The 19857-nt window shown below is 42.2% G+C and overlaps 1 protein-coding gene across 5 annotated transcripts in view; it reads left to right on the top strand.

The window, feature by feature from the left end:
- Positions 1-6396: 6396 nt before the first annotated feature.
- Positions 6397-19857, top strand: part of DENND5A (DENN domain containing 5A) — a 70733-nt gene continuing 57272 nt past the window's right edge. For 3 of the 5 annotated variants that reach the window (XR_012675740.1, XM_075163124.1, XM_075163126.1), the window contains exon 1: positions 6438-6666. Coding sequence is in view for 4 of the 5 variants with exons in the window: in XM_075163124.1 (XP_075019225.1) it covers positions 6558-6666 (109 nt within the window). In the remaining variant the exon portion in view is untranslated. Of the gene's footprint in view, positions 6667-19857 lie in introns of all 5 variants that reach the window. The other 2 variants (XM_075163125.1, XM_075163127.1) reach the window with 2 other exon arrangements.

The following is a 19857-nucleotide window of genomic DNA, read 5'->3' as shown; positions in this document are numbered from 1 at the left end:
GGGGTGCACAACAAGTTGGGAGGGGACACAGCTGGGACAGCTGACCCCAACTGACCAAAGGGAATATCGCACCAACTGAGACTCCCTGATTCCCATCCATAAGCTGATTCGTTGACTGGAGAGCCAAGGAGTCATCAGCAAGACTCGCTCACCCTTTAACAGTCCCATATGGCCAGTGTGAAAGTCTAATGGAGAGTGGAGACTAACAGCAGACTACCGTGGCCTGAACAAAGTCATGCCGGTGCTGAGTGCTGCCGTGCTGGATGTGCTAGAACTTCAATATGAACTGGAGTCAAAGGCAGCCAAGTGGTATGCCACAACTGATACTGCTAGTGCGTTCTTCTCAATCCCTTTGGCCAGTTATTAACTCTATCCCAGCCAAAACCAGCACAATAACCTAGTTTTGTGGTAGTAACTAAAACACAGTGTGGATTGCTCTGCTTTGCATTAGATCTGAAGTATGCTGCCTGCCTCATACCATGCAGTTTACTCTGGATTACACTGAACCACCAGCAGAATTGACTCAACCAGGTAGCTGATCAAGGACTGAAGCACCCAGCAGCTACTGCAGGTACATTTTTACAAATGCGAGGACTAGGTGAAATAGATGCCTTTGTGAGAGCTGTTGCTACAGGAATGAAATTCATACCTCTAGTGTTTTGCACTAGAAATACATTAAAAAGGAACGATACTGTTTCTTAGTCACGTATTTTTTCTTTCTTTCATTCTTGTAAGTAATAACAGTGGAGTAATAACTCTGGGAATTGTGGGAGCTAAAGCACTGAGAATTATACCTGCTAGTCAAATTCCTCCATTCAACATTAAGTTTGGCACAGTGAATAGATCCTGTCCCAGAAGTGCCATGTGAGTGCCTGTCTGTTCCTCAGCACCCGCTACAGAGCCAGTGCCAGAACGGGGAAGTCTAGCTATCCTTCAAATATATAATGAACTATTTTTCATAATGTGGCACAATCTCTTTCGCAAGATTACAAAATAGGGGGATTTTTCTTTTTCCTAGGAGGCTGAAAAGAATACAGGTCAAATTATAGAAAGCTTTCCTTCTGTCATAAATAGTGTGAGGTTTGTGAACCATATATTTTAGTGTGACAGTGTTAAGAGGGAAATGAAAGAAGTTTTGACAGGAGAGCAGGATCCAGAGTGAGCTTTTCAAATTTCCCTCAAAGAGAAGTTAGTTATTCTGATTATTTTTATGACCAATTGATGTCTTGCAATGACACACATTTCTATCTAACTCTCAGCTGGTGGCTTTATAGCTCCAGGTCACCCAAACTGAAATAAATTATGGCCTTTTAATAATGGTAATTAATATGAATAACAGCAAGATATGTTTACTAACATACCATGACTCCCCTTCCTCTTCTTACAAATATTCCACCTAGTGTAATAATTAACGTTTCATTATTTTATAGTACACAAGGAAGAATCTGAGTCTGGATTATGAGAGCTAAGATCAATGACTGGTGTATAACTATGCGAGAGGCCTCATAAAAGCTCCTTTCTATAGATAATCTTCAAAACACAGAGAATTCTGCTTCTGCACATCTCTAGGACTTCAATGATGTCTTCATAGCCTTAAAAGGTTAGTAGACACAAGTTTAATAGGCTCTGGAGAGGAGAATGTGCCATAGTGGCAAATAGCTTTTGAAATTCTGCATCAGAATTAAGATCTAATGGTTATGGTCATAACTCCTGATTTTTCTTTCACCACCTCGCCCTTGAGCAGTTGTATCTAATAATCTGGAATTTGCAATATTTACTGTACTTGGAAGAGTTCCATGCCATGAAAAAATGTTTTGAGCAGATCACTAAATCATTCTTACGTTTGAGTATTTGTTCTGTGCTAAAATGATTTCTCACAGGGAGTATCCCCAGGGTGGGCGTTGGAAGGGCGGGGCCCAGCTGGCCTGTCCACTGCCTCCAGCGAGGGAGCAGGGCAGGCCGGGGGCAGCCTCCGTCGAGAGCCTAGGTCATCAGGCAAGCCTGTAGTGATGAGACAGCTCTGAGGGGAAGCCAGAAATGCAAATCAGCACACAAGGTCAGGATCAGGCCCGGGTAACCAGGTCTGACACAGCCTGGCTGCCTGACTTAACTGGACCCATGGTTGGTGGGGTTAAGACCCAGGCAGAGGCCATTAGTGCCCTCAGGGCCCTCTTACAGGCAGTTTCTATCTTGATATGGTGACTTTGATGGGACTTATCCTGAATTCTATCCTCTAATATCCTTTGATTTTCCTCCAGTGTTAAGGGAGATCATAAATGCTCAGTCTGAATACTGAAAAATTTATGAAGCAGATATAGTAAATCAGACATTTCGATACCCAAGTCCCCTTTGTGGATCTAGCTCAGTGTCTCAACTAGAACACTAGGCCAGACAGCCACAAGTCTTCAAACCTGACTTCAGACTTAACCAATGTGTGACCTTGACTGTGCCAATATTGTGCAGTTTCCTGAAAGCCTCTTGATCCTATGTTTGCCTTGGTCTTGACATCAATGATGAAAATCAGGGTATTATCTTCTTTCTTTTTCATGGTTGATTCTGCGATCAAAGGGAACCTCATAATGATATAAAGTTCAAGCTTGTTCTGCTGTGGGGTGCTCTTGCAGCCCTGGGCTGCCTTTGCAGCCACTGGGTTGAGTCTCGGGCCTCCCACAAGTGGGAAATGTGCAGGCCTTCTTGAAACGGTGGAGGTTTTCAACAGCCTTGGCCTTTGCCTCAACCTTGGACGATTCGGCCTCCTTAGGCTGGGGGCACCATCCTCAACAAGCGGAAGTGAAAGGAGTGGAAATAGTTTAAACCAGACTCTCACGTACTCGCCCTCTGCCCTCATCTATGATATTGACAAACTCTCGGACCTCACCGACAAGCGGCCTGGTGCCACTGCCCATCTGAGGCTCTGGGAGCCCTTGCAGTAGATATACCTGCACAACGGATCTATGACCTGCTCACAAGCTGCGCCACCAGGTGTGGCCTCCTGGAGCTGGGGAGAAGAGGGACAACGCTGCATGGGAGCTTAAGAAACGTTCAACGGCTTGACGTGACAGTTCTCTTCCGACCTGCGCCCTGATGCGGCAGGATGTGTCTGTTAGGTGATCTGGCGTGCAGGCTGTATTGCAGAAGTCTGTTGCGTGGATATTGCTCACACAAAACGCGTTGTCATTAAGCAATTGCAGCCAGTTTCAAGTGTCCAGTTTTGCAGACTGGAGATGACTGCTTTAATGCTAAGTGTCACTGATTTTTTTTTTTTTTTTGAGAATCCAGGGTAAATATCTTAATCGAAGTAGTTAGAAGACACCATATCCAATCAGCACCCTGACAACTGTAGTGATCGATTTATGCTTTGAGCTCTGTTACCTTTCTGAGTGTACCTCATCGTGGGAACTGGCTGCACAGAAAAAGGGCAGATACCCTATTTCAGACTTTTTCAATTCTCTGAGCAGTGTTGAATGAAACTGTAATTTGCTGTTTAGGTTTCTTACTGTTTATTAAATAAACTCTTCCCATAATCACTGCTGTGATTGTTGGCAAAATAAACCTGAATTAACTAGTATAAGGAATAATCAAGATATGTTCACATTAAGTTCTGTCTTCACTGTTTTTAAAAGACTTTATTATTTTTGATTTAAGGCTTGAGCTTGAAAATCCCAGTCTTTGCCATTGAAAGCAGCAGCTGAATCAACAGTGATAGTCTTGCCAAAGGCAATGAATCTTTTAAATTACTTCCTATTTACTAATATAGCTTCATGATTCTCTGGCTAAACAATCATAGTTTCCACAGATTTCACAATTCCACAGATTCTCTCACCATCATAAAGAATACTTTCAAGAATTCATAATCTAGTTTAGAGTGGTGTTGCCTTACTCAAGGACATCTAAGCAATTTGGAAAGTTTACTGACAAAATTGCTGTATTTTGGATGTTTTCTGTGATGGGAACATTGCTTAAGAAGACTAACAGATTAAAGCTGCTGGCCTTTGAATTAGACGTCACAGATATTGCTTGTGGTCACTAGGCAAGAGTATTTCAGAAATGAAATAATAGGGGAGGGAAAAGATACAATGGAAAAGAGACAGTCATTGACAAAATGGGAGGAGAAGGCTCTAGCTGTTTGGGTACATGTACTGGACGCCTAGATTTAACAGAGACTAGGCTGTAAGCTGCCTGCGAAAGCAGAGAATTTATCTGACAAAATATGAATGAGCTTTTCACAGCAAAAATTGTGGTGACTCTCCTCTTTATTGATTAATTAACCTTTTGTGGATTCTGGTTCATGCAGTTCCTCCCTTCTTGTTCCTTTCTTGTAGCAATTCAAAGCAAATCTGAATTTTTTAGTCTGAGACTCTCCTTTTAAAAAAATATTTCTTGTCCTTAATCTGTTGCATAGCAAGGCCTGTGTGCCTTTAAATACTGCTGCTCAACAGTATTTCTGGTAATCCTCTGCTTACTTACTGGCCCATCTAACTTTATTTGCTAAATCTTCTAAATACGTGGTTATTGCTGGAACAGTTAAAGTGCAAGTAAGAACAATGTTTTATTTCCCCATTTTACTCTTTATTTGACAAAAAAAACCCCTGCCAATACCTGTGCTGTTTCCCTAGACTTTCTTGCAAGTCCTTCCGAGACCCTCAGGTTATGACTTTTGTTTGTAAGGGTTAAACTACAGTTCAGGCTTACTCAAAAGAAGTTTACTGCATGCTGAATACATTGTCCCTTGCCACATCGTAAGCAGACCAAGAAGCAAAATGTGCAAAAAAATGGCTAGAAAACATAGCAGAATAAGAGCAACCAGATTTAGCTATTTCTGTTCTCTGTTGCTGCCTTCCGCAAACCACCAGGAAGGCTCAACATTATCTAAATGTACGTGCTTACTCTAGAGTTAACTTGAGACTTTCACTCTAATACTGCTCCTAATTATCCTGCTGTCTTTATTGAAATCTCCCCCTCAGGTTCACTAGTGGTTTAAAATTGAACTGTCGGAATTGTCAGTCAAATCTAAGCAATACTTTCATTCATTGATAACCCATTCTGTGGCCCATACAGTCTTAATCAAGTGAATACTAATAGCACCAGTGCTTCTTAGTTTTTCCTATTTCCCAGGATTAAAAAGCTCTCCACAATTCACTGGGCAAAATGGCATAAGAGCTTAGCTGTTGTACTGCAAAAGGCTGTAGACCATTGACAGTGGAGTCTTAACACGTGCTGCTATCTCTGGTGCTTGCAAAGAACTCAGTATGTCTTGGCAATGTAAACTCAAATATGTTTTACATGCTTGATAGCATGTTAAGTTAGATTGGTGTCTGATTAATTCAGTATTATGGATGCAACCTTAACTACTTGGGCAGTCCTAGATAATAATCCTGAAAGACTGGAAAGTTTTAATTTCTCCTCTTATAAGCCCTACAAGATAGGGAAGGATTTTGATGTGAAAGCCACAAATAGAGAACTGAGTGAGAAGAGGAGAGGAAGGGGAACTGCTTACAGATCCAATTTTAGTCTAGTGGGGCTATCCCATGTCCCTCTATGGTCAGTGGAAAGAAGTGCTCTCAACTCGGAGCATGGGTACGTGTTACTAGTCCCTCAGTAACTTGTTTGAGTCATTCTTGTTCTTCCCCTCTTCCCCAGGGGTTGTTTTCCTTTCCATGCTGGGCCAGAAGCAGGGTGGATTTCACCCAGCTGTGCAAGCCCAACTGTTAACAGTTATCTGTGACGTTAATTCAAATAGAAAAAAAAAAAACAACCCTAAAACCAAACAATCTCAAAAGCACTTCCCCTGCACCCACCCCCTTTCCCCCACGACCCAGGCCAGTTTCAGGGCATGGCTGCTCCACAAAGCTGTGGAGTCACAACCACCATTGGAGCAGCAGCCTTCAGGGAGCGGGGATGAGAAGCTGTAGGTGACAGGGGAAGATTTAAGTCCAGATGTGCTGTCAAAGCGCCACCAACAGTAAACCGTGCCTTAAGCGAGTAGCCCCTGGCAGAGCCTCCTTGACCCCTCTAACTGCAGAGGGGAGCAGAGCCTCTCCCTGGCTGATGAGAGCCTCTGAGGGGAACCGCTCAGCCACCGACCCCGCGAAGCTTAGGCCGGTGCTGTAACCACGGACCCCTCGCCAGCCGGCAGAGAGCAGAGCCGCTGTCCTGCGCTGGTCTGACCGCATCCCCTGACGGCTGCCCGCCCGCCTCACCGTCCCCCCGGAGAGCGGACGCGCCGCAGGCAGCCACCACCCTAACGGCCACCGCGCGCGGCCGCCCCCCCCTCACACCCCACCAACTGCCTCTGCGCGCGCACCGCCCCCCCAGCTGGACCAGCAGCATCACGTCATCCCCCGAGCCCAGAGCGCAGGCGCAGCATTGCGGTTCCCCTGCCCGGGCCGCCCCCCCGCAGGAACAGCTGGGGGCTGTACCCACAATGCCGTGCGGCGCTGCCCGCTCCGCTCCATCATGGAGGCGGCCGCCGCAGCTGGCGCAGCTGGCGCAGCCCCGCCGCCCGCCGGCGCCCGGCCCCGCACCCCCTGAGCCCCGCGCACCCCTCGGGCTCCAGCATGAGCGGCGGCAGCGGGGGCGGCTCCTCGGCACCCGGCCGCTTCGCCGACTACTTCGTGATCTGCGGGCTAGACACCGAGACCGGGCTGGAGCCGGACGAGCTCTCCGGTGAGTGGCCGCGGCGTCGGGGGGCGGCGGCCGTTAACAGTCGGCTCTGTGGCGGCGGCGGCGGGACGGCAGCCTCCGAGGCGGGGTCTGGCCTCGCCGCCTCCCCGCTCCGCGGACCCCGGGCGCCGTCTCGGGCGGCCCGGGGCATTGCGGGGGGAGCTGGAGGAGCCGTCGGCGCCCCCCGCCCCGGGCAGCGGCGGTTGTGCCCCGTGCCGCCGGCGCCTCGGGTCTGTGTAGCTGCCCCGGGTGCTTGAAATGCAGAAACGCCTGGCTGTGCACAAACGTGTATTTGTAGTAGCGTACCTAACTTCTTTAAAAACCCCAACAAAGTACCTCTTTTAAACGGCCTTTTCAAAGTGAAGGTTGTGTGGTGGCGGCGGCGGTGGTGTTTTAGATCATCTCTGTCTTAACAGCGATACACTGCGCTCTTCTGGGAGCTTGGTTGTGGTTACCAACTTTTAGTCAGGCTCCTGGACGTTTCAAACATGCAGGTAATCGTAATGAATCAGATTTCGGAGAGAAAGCGAAGACCTCTTACTTATTCTGTGGTAGGTTTTGTTGAAGCATAGGATAAGAATTCTTTTCCAGCAGTATCTGAAAAGAAATCGGGTTAAGAAGTAATTACTCTTAGATGAGAATGTTCACACCACATACACAGCTAAACCATATCAGCCTATCCCACAGTACTGTGTCAAACCTGTTTTTGAGGTTATAAATCTGGTCTTTGTTTTAGCAGCACCTTGTTTCAGCTTTAGTTTCACTGTACTGGCTTCAGTTAAATTAGATTGCTGCTTAGCATCTTTAACTGTTCAGAAAGATACAGGAATGCGGTGATGAAAACATGGCCTAAAATCAGTACTTACTTTGGGTATTTGAGCTCAGAACTTGACCAATGATATGTTCTTTCTTTTTTTTTTTTTAATTAGCTTGCTTTTGTAAGGTGTCATGAGGGTTTTTTTTTTTACATCATTGTATTAAAAAAACCCGCCATTAAACACTTGTTTCTTGTAGAGTGAAATTTGTTATTAGAACTGACTTCTTACATTGAACTCTCCTAAACTTTGGCTATGATGGAAACTTTTTTTCTTTTCTTTTAATGACTTCAAACAGAATTTCTCATCTGTCCCTCATGCTGAGCAGTACCTTACCCTGAAAGAACTCATGCTTGTCTAATGTTAAAATAACTGTAGACCACGATTTGAGACTTGAAGAATGAATACAGCATGGTCTGTTCTATAACGGCACTTTAAATTACAGCAACAGTTTAATTTAGGAAATCCAAGAGAACAAAATTTCACTGAAGGATGTGTGAGGTTCCACAGATTTTTCTTGATTAAATCACAAGTGAACAAAATTTCTGGATTGAAAACAGTTTCTGATTTTGTTATTCATTTACTATATATCTATTAGTGTAACATAGTGCAAGGCACACTCAGTAATACTCCCTGATCTTGATAGGAACATGAATAACTCTCCTCATATAATTAAATTTAAAAGCAGCAGTGTATCACTTTGAGCTAGCTATCTAATAGTACACTAGAAGACATCAGTGCCTTTTTTTAAGTATTCTGTCTGAGTGCGCAGGTCTGAAAGCTGGAGCATGATGTTCTTGCTTTCCCTGTCAAGGACTACATCTATAGTATGTAAAACTGGAGCACGCAATATATCTTGGACTCTGCTATTCCACCGTGATACTGTAATGGTGTTGCTTGTGACAAGGTGTGGGTTTTGGGGGGAGGGAATAGGTTTTAGTATTTATGGGGGAGACCTTTTGCGTGACTTGAGGAAAGGGTTTAAAAAAAGGGGGGGGAACAAGGGGGAGGAGGATAAATTTATAACATCACAGCATATGAGCTAGCTGGAATTCCAGTGCATTTTCTTGAGTTTGTTATGTTATTAATAATGCATGATCGTGTGACTGATAATGCTTTCAAATTGTGTCTTAGGTTGTAGCCTCCTCCAGTGTCCACTGATATAAATGGAAAGGGCCTCTGATTTCAGTAGGTTTTGGATAAAGCTTTGAAACACTTTGTACTTCCTGGAAGGCTTTCTTGTTTGAATGAAAGGGTTATTGTGCACTGTTTTTTTCCCCTCCTTCTTATTTCTGTGCTGAAAAATAGGTTCTGAATCCTTGTACTGTTGAAACAACTTACTTCATAAGTGTCCATTGTTGGAGGAGAGGCGCTGGCACTTCAGCTGGTGGGTGCAGGGGTGGGGAGTGGGATGCTTCCCCAGCACGGTGAAGCCAGGCACAGCGGGTCTCTCCAGGGCTTTCCTGCATCAGGGCTGCCGGAGCTCAGCCTGGCATGATGTCATCGCCGCCCCACCGCCGCAGGGAACTGGCGGTCGCTGCCAGGGCCCCCGGGGATGCTGCCGGCAGACTTTGTTCTCACCAAGCTAATGAAATTGTGTATTTCAGGTATTCAACCTTAATATTGATGATATAGCGTTTTCTGCAGACTTATAAATGAAGCATAAGATCATGAATTGATGCTCAGTCTAGTTGCTTTGCTTGAAGAGACACCTCTGAACCTCTGACAGTGTTTTTCCTTTGTATGTTGGAAGCTTACGAAATAGCACAGCTGTAACACTTTTTCCTGAAAAAGTTAGCTGACTGATGGAAAATGCACACTGTGTGTGTGTGTATATATATATGTTTGTTTTCTTTTAATATAGTGAGAAATACTGTACTTAGGGCTTTGTAGTTAGCATGGGTTAAAGATAGCATGTTCTCTATTGCTGGGGGTTTTTTTATCCCCAAATTCAGGTTATCTGGGCATCCTTTCTTATTTTGATAATTGTGTTTGCACTGGGTGACCTGTTAAAGCAGATAGAAAAAGTTTACTAGGTGGTAATAAAAAAAACCAAACAAACAACAAAAAACCCAACACTGGATGGAGTTTAAGCTTCATCTAGTGTCAGTTGCTGAGCTGGACAGGCGAGGAGCTGAGGCAGATTTCCACATTTTCAGGGGGTGTTGATGTGCCAGAAGTGATGACAGAAATCTGTCTGTTACAGATACATTTCCTTCATAGAGGAAGACACAGAATGGTTGAGGTTGGAAGGGACTCTGGAGGTTGTCGGGCCCAACCGCCTTGCTGAAGCAGGGCTACCTAGGGCCAGTTGTCCAGATGATTTTTTAATATCTCCAAGGATGGAGACTCCACAACGTCTCTGGGCAACCTGTGCCAGTGCTCAGTTACCCTCACAGTGAAAAAATGTTTCCTGATGCTCAGATGGAACCTCCTGTGTTTCAGTTTGTGCCCATTGCCTCTGGTCCTGTCACAGGGCACCACTGAAAAGAGCCTGGCTCTGTCCTCTTTGCACCCTCTCTTCAGGTATTTATATACATTGGTACGATTCCCCCCGAGCCTTCTCTTCTGCAGGCTAAACAGTCCCAACTCTCTCAGCCTTTCCTCATACGAGCGGTGCTCCAGACCCTTAATCATCTTCGTAGCCCTTTGCTGGACTCTCTGCACTACGTCCATGCCTGTCGTGTACTAAGGAGCGCAGAACTGGGCACAGCACTCCAGGAGTGGCCTCACCAGCGCTGAGTGGAGGGGAAGGATCACCTCCCCCGACCCGCTGGCAGTGCTTTGACTAAAGCAGCCCAAAATACCATCCGCCTTCTTTGCAGCAGGGGCACATTGCTGGCTCATGGCCAACTTGGTGTCCACCCAGAAATAATGAAATACATCAACTACCAAAAATCCTCTGTGTGTAATGTAATTTATCGTAATGCTGCAACATTATGATAGGATTTCTTAATTTAGGTTGTATGACTGTGGCCTGGAAAGGTAATGAGAATGAAGTTGTGCCTCATCTCATCTTTCAACTGGAGTCCCTTATCTGTTGAGTTGGTTAGATGTGATCTGAATGACGGTGGAAATACTTGTGCTGTATGGAACTGTTGGAGTTTTTGTTCTACATTCTTTTTCACTAAAGATTTTGTTTTCTTTTCCTCCTCTGTGGTGTGTTAGTTTTTAACAATCACTTGTCAATAGAGTTTGTTTATTATGGAGTGGCAAAACAAAGGATCAACTTGCCATTGCATTACAGTTTTGAGTAATTGTAGTCTGGGAGTTGCTGTTACAAGATATGGAACTCAGACCCAAATATCTGGACACCATACTCTAATCTAAGATTTTTCTGTTGCATGTGCCTTAGTAGTCTGGAATATCATATCATAAAGATGATGATAGTTATTTCAGTGTTACAAAGGAGAGATAGTGTTTAAAAAAAAAAGAAAATGCTTATAATCTGTGAAGAAAAAATTGATGATTTAATAATAGGATTGTTTTTAAAAAAATCTTACTCTGGAAGACTAAGGTCAGTGACTAGTCTGTCACCTGTATTTCTTTCTGCCTTTCTTCCCAGTCTGAGCTGGTCTTTTAAGGTTTGGTCCAAAAATTAATTTATTCAGTAGATGGATTTGTGTTCCTTTTGCCAAGGTCCTTATCACGGTGCTTTGAGTTGTCCATTTGATCATGAACTTCATCCTTAAAGGATGTGTCCAGGAAATATCCTTGCTGTAGACACCCTTCACGTGCCTTTTCCGAATCCATATTAGATCTCCTTTCACTCTAGTGTGTGATGATGTGATACCATTTTAATTATTCTTTGTCTCACATACCTTTTTTTGTATTTTGTTTTTAATGGTGTTGAGGCAAGATCTCTGTGTGTGTGTATAGATTATGTAGTGTAACAGGACTGATTATGAGTGAGGCATCTATATGCTGGCACAGTAGCCACTTTATTAGTGCTGGTGTGTGAAATTCTAAAGAAAGATGATACCTGGTCTATAGTATTCACCTCTACTTGAAATTAGTCTGACAAACTGATATTAGAGCAAGTGTTTCTCCTCACCAGTAAAATAGAAACGTTGTCTCACCTCATCCCTCTGTAACTGAAGTGTAACTATTTTTCTATTTTGTTGGCTTCAAATTTAAAATGACAGCTTATCTTCATATGTTTCCTGTTGGTAGGGTTTATTTTAACAGCATTCTGTATCAATATAAACTTTTAAAAAAATATGGGTGTGGTAAAATGATTGAAGGCATTTGTCACATATATAAACCAATAAATTGCTTAGTATTTCAGAATTGGGGTAGTAGTTTCCTTGTGGTAGTCCATGTAGTAATGCTGTTATCAGTGCCTGTGTTAGTTTCCAAGTTCAACAGACTTAGATACAGGCTTTTATTTTGCCTCAAAGGTATTTGTAAGGGGTAGATAAAGGGAAAGAGGAGGAAGAAAAGCAAGCTTAATTTAAATTAGCAGATACCATTTTCTGCCTGACATTTGACCTGTTTTGTATTTTCTTCTTTTGGGCATTTTTATCTTGGAATTAAGACATGGCATGTGGGGTTGGAGCCAGCTGTGATTCTTGCAGTGAAGCTCTTCTTCAGTACCATTTATTCCTTGGGTAAATAGCGTGTGAGTAAATTTCTCTACCTTTGCTAAGGTAGTAGTACCAATGCTTGCTGCAGGAGTGAATTGCATTGGTGGGAGCCATTGCTTGATTTTTCCAAAGGCTGAAGTGTTCTGTGATTTTGGGGTTTTGTTTTTGGTGGTTTTTTTCCCTCTTCCTCTCTCTGTCCATAACATGGATGGTATCGGCGCAAGCTTCCCACAGTTCCCTAATGGTATGCCTCTTCCCTTGGGGATTCATTCTGAGGCTGAAAGGGAGGTTTTGCAGATTCTTTGCTTCTCTGAGATTGCTAACCAAGGTGTTAACTCCCTGGGGGGCCTCTCCAGTGGCACCAAGGCTGAGACCACACACCGTTTTCCCGTAGGTCACTGTGGATGGGCAGTAGATAGCAACAACTTTTGGCTGGACTTACACTGGCACATGTGAAACGTTTTAATCCGGATAATAGTTTATTCCACTCCTCCCTACCCCCTCTATCTTTTCCCAAGAAGCTGGAGCTGTTTGCCATGTTTGAGTGCCAAAAAGATCCTTTGTCTCTTTGGGAACTGAGGCAGACGTGCTAGGGTAGCTGATATGTAGAATAAAGAATGGCAGAGCTGATGTAAGGGGGAAGCAGCTGTACTTTGCTGAGCTACATTTGAAGCCACAGTTTATTAGGTGATGTTTCTGTAATGCCAATCTTGTGATTATCATATTTGTTTTTTAGGTTAAACTGAGCTGCGTGCTTTACAGAATCATCCCCTCAAAACCCCCAAAACTCTTCATTCTTCCACCCTTCAGTATTCAGCTACAAATTTGGAAGGGTCTTAGGTAAGGTGTGGGGGAGGGGAAAGGTTACAGGTTCTTGATTTGAGACTAGACTAAAGATGCTAAAACAGTGTCTAAAGAATTAAAATTTACAACTCTGACTTTTGAAGCCTTTTAAAAAAGCCATAGAAATTTCACCTTATTAAAGCAAGGCATACAAAGATGGGTTTATTTGGCTTTTTGTTCCTTTGGAGTTTTTTGTGTTTTTTTTTTTTTTTCAGTTTCTTTTGCAAGAGAGAAACTACACAAAGAAAACATTCTTAAATGGATTGTATGGGAAATACTGACATTTGCAAGTAATAAAACACTTTTCTTTTTTCCTCCTAAATCTTCAAATTATTGATCCTGTAGTTGCAAAACACTACAACTGTTTTTATCTGCTTTTTGACTTAGTGATGTCCTACTTGATTGTTCTTGGTAATGACTTATACTTACCTTTTGAATTCCCTCTAACCTGCAGGGCTCCTGTAGCAGAAATAATGCACGTGAAGTGACAATGTCAGAAGCAATTACTTACTGATGTATGTTGTGCAGTAATTATTCTCTCAGAATTTCTTGACAACTCTTTCAGATTTGTGGTTTGTAGTCAAGTTTGCAGCGAACTGGAATGTTAATCCTGAGAGGCATAAAATATTATTGCACAGAAAAATTATCAAGCATTCCAACACAAAGTGATGAATGATGAAGAATTTACTTGGAGTGCTTCTGCTCAAGGCTTTTTTCTTAGTCTTTCCAGGAAAATGCTACTTTGCTTATGGTTTGATGGGCAAGAGACCTTTAGTTTCAAACTTGCCTGTAGAAGTGTAGAATATTGCCTTTTTGTTTAGTTTTTTGTTTTTTACTGGTTGTATGATCAGCCACAGTCAGGTTCAATGTGTACCTTCATATTGATACTGAAGCATCTTGAGAAAGAAATTTTATTGCGTTTCGCGGATAAGTCATCTGCAGACAGATAACAGGGCAGTCATAAGCAACCTTTTCATTTTCAGATATAGCAACATTTCAATGCTTAATTGAGTGAGGAAAAAAAGTTGGTTTTACAGAAACAGATATTCTTTCAGCATGACTTCAGGTGAGTTTGGAGAAGTTTTTTTGCAATGGCAGTTGCCGCTGCTTGTGTCTACAATTGCACTCTGTGTTGCAGAAATCCGTGGTTAGAGATCTCGAGGTTGCTGCAATGTACTGATCTGTGCATTGCTTCCGTCCTCTACAGGCATACATTTTTATGAGCTATTCTACTATTTGCATATATTACTTATTCCTCCTTAACTTGCTACTTTCAGCAAGCTCCCTTACCAACTGTTGTTTCCTGATTTTGCTCCTCAAGCCCAGCACTGTCATACTGAGCTGTCATCAGAATTGCATTGGGGAAAAGTCCCTTAAGTTAACAAGGTCAGTGCCAGCTCTAACCAGCATAAGACAGTCATGTCTCTTTCTGGCTCTTTTGTGTGTGTGGTCTAGGAGCTTGAAATGTGAAATAACTCATCCAACAGTCTCGCCGAAGGCTGGTAAAATTTCTATTTATCAGTATCTTGGTCATTTCTGAGAATGAATATGGTAGAGATTTTATTGCAGCCCAGGCCACCCTAACTACAGGTTGTCATGGTCTCCCTTTCCTTGTCCTTACTGCGGTCGTGTGTTCCTGCCTCCTTTCCTTGCATGAGGACTAGCTAGTCCTATTGGACGTGGTTCAGCGCAGCAGGTTCCAGCGCAGCTGGGTGTGAGGAAGGAGGTTGGTAATGCACAGCCATTGATTAAATTGGCATGGGTGCCCTGAAGCACAGCTCCGCTGGGGGCTATATTCAAAAAGTTCTTTAGACTGAAATCCATGTGAATGATCTGCAGAACAGTGACCTGACCTCTGAGGGGTTTGTGATCCAGAGGGTGCAAGTTACTTATGCTCTGTGAGGTTGCTTTAATGCTGCAAGGTCATCGCGGGCAGTGAGCATTGGATAGATGTCCCGGTGTTCACGTCTCCCCAGGAGGTGTGCTCAGGATCCATGAACTAACCTTCCCTACGTAGAGGTCTGCCCTTGCATGTGGTAGTAGCGTTGAGAATGGCTGCCATTTCACAGGTGAGGCCTTATAAACAGGGCCTAATCTCGGCTTGGAAAATGAAGGAATCTGGATGTATCCACTGAGTGAGGTGAATTGATGGTTCTTTTGATAATTCATTCCATGAATAGTCCTGAGTCTATTATGTGTGGGTGACAAAGTCTGCTCTAGGAAGTACTTGTGTGGTGTGTATTTGTGGGGTATTTGTTTTTTTTTTATTTGTGTGTCTTTTTTTCCCTTTCCTTCATATAAAGTCTTCCACAGTTAAAACTATATATAACATAATGTTTTGTTTTCCTCAAGCTCAACCAGGTAGGAGATTTAACTCATAATCTTGGTTCTATGGAACCATGAGCCATCATCTTTGTTTATGACTTTGAACAGAGGGGTGATGTGCAGTTACAAGTGGTTAACTTGGACCTGTGACTTGTGTTTTCAGGACCGAATAAAAGTACTGGACTTTGTTCTTCCTGTTCTAATCAGATTTTCATATTGAGAACGTTATTTTTTACCAGACATAAATCATGCCTTGTGAAGAAGAAAGGTAAGCTTGATATGGTACATGTAAATGGAAGAAAGCTCGAGAGAAGTGGTTGGTGAGATGATAAGAAAGGATATAGTCAGAGCAAAGATAAACTTCAGTTTGTCATATCCATTGACCAAACTGTCAGAACATCTGATTAATTTTCTGGTATTAGAAATCACTTCTATTCTAAAAATAGAAAAAAACCATCAAGCAATTTGATGACTTTCTTACAGGGCGTTTTTTTTCGGTGGGGCGGACAGACCTTATTGAGGCAAGTTACTGCAAAACACGGTCTTCAAAGGTTAGATAACAAAGTGAAACATACTGGACAGGACTCGTATCCTGAGATGGCTGTATAGCTGAGCTTTTTGTATGTTGCTGACCTCTGTAAGTCATTGGAACCTGCTTGAAAGGCTTCACGTGTATTTTAAAATATGGCTTTCCTCTTTGATGCAAAACCTCAGTGGTATCCCAGAAGAATACAAATACTTGGTTAAAGGACTGGACAGATGCTTCAATTACATTTGGTCCTTGTGCTTTTACACAGACGTGTTTCCGTCAGTCCTCAAGAGCTGGAGTTGGGGTGCAAGGGGAGCGTAAAAAGTAGGGACATTTAACTGGATGGATGGGACATGTCACTGTAAAAGGAGGTCCACGGTGGTTCAGGAGGGTTGCCTGAGATGGTCTGTGCTTCTCTTTGCTCAGGCTTTCCTGAAGCAGTCTCACTGGGTCTGCCAATCTTAGATGGGCATGAGGAGAACAGCTGATTTCTATATTAAATATACTTAAAATATGTTTGTCTCCACTCCTGTTTTATTTTTCTAGTACATGTAAAAGAATTGTGTTCTATTCTGAAGATAAGCCACACTTTCCCTTTCTCAGTGTCTTCTGTTGCGTGTATTTCAAATCTATTGTGTAATGGAAATGGCGGCCCCCCCAACCCCTGTGGCTGAGAACACGCCTGTCATAGTAATTTTGAGTGCTGCTTCTGTTGTTTAGTTGGAAACAGACCTAAATATCTTTCTGTAAGTCTTTTTGCTGTGGCTAAAGCAGAAAAGTTGTTTAGTAAAATAATTCTGTTTTTAAGAACATTTCCTTGAAAATTTCTGCCAGGCAGTCTTGATTAAAATACATTGTGTCCATCTACTTTCCTGTATTACATGCAAAGTAGTAAAAAAAAAAAAAAAAAATTAAAAAAGGTTTAGGGTGCTTTTAAAGATGCAAGCTGAGGACTTTTTGGGGGGTTTTCTTGCTTGTTTTTTAAAAAGCTGTCTCAGATTCTTCATGGTTTCTTTTGCCACTTTCCTGCCCCACCTCTTCCCGCCTTCCTTGAAACTGTACCAGAAAAATAAAAACAAAAGCTTTTGGTTTCCTGACCTTACAATTACAGAATGCAGATGTCTCCGCTGTTTTTCTGTGGTGCTTTAAATTCATTGTTGCAGCATTTGAAACTATTCCAGAGTGCGTGTGGCAGTATATTTTGTTATCAACTAGATGAATGCTGAAACTTAACTGATGAGTGGATATCTATTAATTCCTAAATTTTCATTTGCCATAGAGGTCTTGGAAGAATTTATGCTATCAAAGCAATGGATGGTCAAGAGATTATTTGTATCCAGTGGAGTTTACACTAAATATCCAGTTAGTGAAATGAACTCTTGTTTTTTATTTCAGTTCACAGTGAGGTTCTTTGTGTTACAATTCTTGAAACATTACAATTTTTGAATTCTGGAATGCAAAAGAAAATGGGAAAACAACAGGATCTTTTGCAGTCGACAGATTGGGGTTACCTTGTCTCCTTGTCCTTCTGATCTTTTTAGTGACTGGAGTAGGAAGAATTGTATTGTCCATTGAACGTTCAAATGTATGTTGTATGCCGAAAGGAATGTGTTCCCATGGGATTGGAATAAGGGATTGTTACAAGCAAGTTTGGGTTCCCTAGATGACAAACAGTCAAAAAAACCCTAGAGCCTTTCATCACTGGTTATTTTCTTCCTTTTCTCTCTACTTCCTCTAAAGAAAGTCCTTTAACTTCTACAGATGAAGGATGGCACCTTACCCAACATACCCTTCAGTTGCATCTAAGATAGATACCGAGGTAGAGGGCAGTGTGTCCATAACACATATTTGCACCTTTGTTTTAGAAAGGCAGACAGTGGAATTCCTTTGCCTTTGAGCTCTTTTGTCAGGGAAAGTAGAACAGTAACTTGCACAAAGAAGTTTTTAGAGGAAGTCCCAGATGTGAAAATCATAGGTTGTAGAACTGTTACAAATCCAACGGAATGACAACTGCTAGAGAGAGTGGTTGAAGCCCCTGATTCACTAGAGACAGTGAATGAAACCTCTGATTCCAGTGGCTTAAACAGCAGTGCTGCAATAAAATGAATGTCATCCTGAAGATTTTCTCATACAGATAACCTGATCCATTTTAAAAACTGTTAAAAATCCTAATTCCAGTAACAAATTAACTGGTCTCACCACCACTTCAGCTTGCACTATGCTTGATAGTCTTGCCAATGGGGGGGAGGGGGGATAGAAGTGCAGGACAGAGGGTTTATGTGTTTCAGGATAAAAGGGAGTAATTCTTTTTTGTGTATATCCAAGGAAGAGGTTTGCTGGGGGAGTTCTCTCTAATGAGAAATACGTGCAGTTCTGCTTAAGGAGGAGGAACTGGAAGGAAGGAAACAAGTCATAATCTGAAGGCATTTGTCCATTGATGGAGTGGCTGTTTGCTTACAGATTTGGCAGCTGCAGCTTTTCTTGAATCATGGTTTTTGTTCCAGAATTCTTGTTTAATGAATTTCTTACCTTAGTCTGCCAAACTTTGGATGTTTATATCCTACATTGTAAAGGGTTGTGGGTTTTTTTTGCAGTTACGTATGGTTTAATATTTGTTAAAGAAGGAATCAGAGAAACTTACTGTTTGTTTTGTTTTTTAAAATAAACTTTGGCTAATTATTAGTATATTAATAGCTCTCTAGCTATATATTGAAATGACTTTTCTTTAATATTAGAATATGGGTTTCTGAAAAATTGGAATGATGTTGCTCTCCAGAAGACTAGATCTGGGGTTTTTGCCTTTTTTTTTTTCCTTGTCAGTTTTTTTAAGGGCTAGAATGAATCAACAGATTGCCATCTCATTTCACATCTAGTATGGTACGGCCTTATGATTTAGTTACTTGTTTGATTATCCCAGTTTTGCTCTTAAGACTTGGAAATAGAATATTTCATCATTTCCATTGGCAAGTGGAAATATGGCAAGTCTTATTTTTAACAACTCTTTTGCCTTTGATTTTAAGATATTGGTTCTTGGCTTGGCTGTCTTTCCATGACTACATGCATCTTAAGCACCTGTATTTGCTTTTGCAATGTAACCAGATCATCTATTTGTCACCTGTCAGTTTGACTAATCAAGAAGTCCTCAAATCTCTCGGTGTACATATCACCTCTTCCCCTCGCAGTGCTCCCCTCCCTGCAAATTGCTCTCATTTGCTCCATATGTTCATCCTTTCTACAGTGTGGATTCCAGAAGTATGCACACTATCTGTTTTGCCAGCCAACTATTTTTATTTAGACTTGGACCACGAATTTTAGAGCTGGAGTAATTTTATGTTTAGTAAGCATAATTATTTACCTTAATATCTATAGCGTTATTGTGTGTACTGGGAATGATTGCTGGCTGAACTGGGAATCCTACTGCTGTTTATGACATTAGCTGCTGGTTTTAGATTAATTTAATTCTAAATGTGTTGTGGACTGCTGCCATTCTTGTATCTTTGGAAACAATTCAGACTTTTTTCCTATGTGTTATGTCCTTTGACAGGCATGTTGTTGCAGTATCTGGATAATGTTTATAATTCATGCACTGTTCAAATCCCCTTGTTGACTGACTTCTGACTTGTAACCCACACTTGGGAAAACCTCTGCTCTTTGGCTGTCATGGTCAGCTCAGTCTCAAGCCCCCACCCTGCAGAAGTTGGGATGACTCCCACCATTGCAAGATTCTTTGAACTGTGGTGTAGAAAGTACGGAGGTAAAGGGTGTGGTTATAGGGTTCTATAGGGTCTTCTGAATCCTGAGTTCAGTTTCTCCAACGTGCTGCACAGTACAGGAAAGCTGCTCTAAGTGTATGGCTGATAGTTTCTGTTGCTGGTACAGACTCTCATTGTTCTTATTCATTTGTTTAATTACAGCAATATGGCTGTTTCATGTTGAAGCTGTTTTATATTTACTTCATTGAGACATACAATTTAGTGGCAGCAAGAATTGCATATACAGCCTCTTGATGCTAAAAGATTCCTGTAAGGGTGTCCTTATGTGGAAAATATAAAGTTAATGTTTTGATTGCATGCTATCTAATATTTTTTATTTGAAG

Source organism: Calonectris borealis, chromosome 14 (assembly GCF_964195595.1).
Source record: "Calonectris borealis chromosome 14, bCalBor7.hap1.2, whole genome shotgun sequence".
In the NCBI taxonomy this organism is placed as follows: Eukaryota; Metazoa; Chordata; class Aves; order Procellariiformes; family Procellariidae; genus Calonectris; species Calonectris borealis.
The sequence above is the reverse complement of the archived record's forward strand: the minus strand, read 5'-3'. Positions and strand labels throughout refer to the sequence as shown.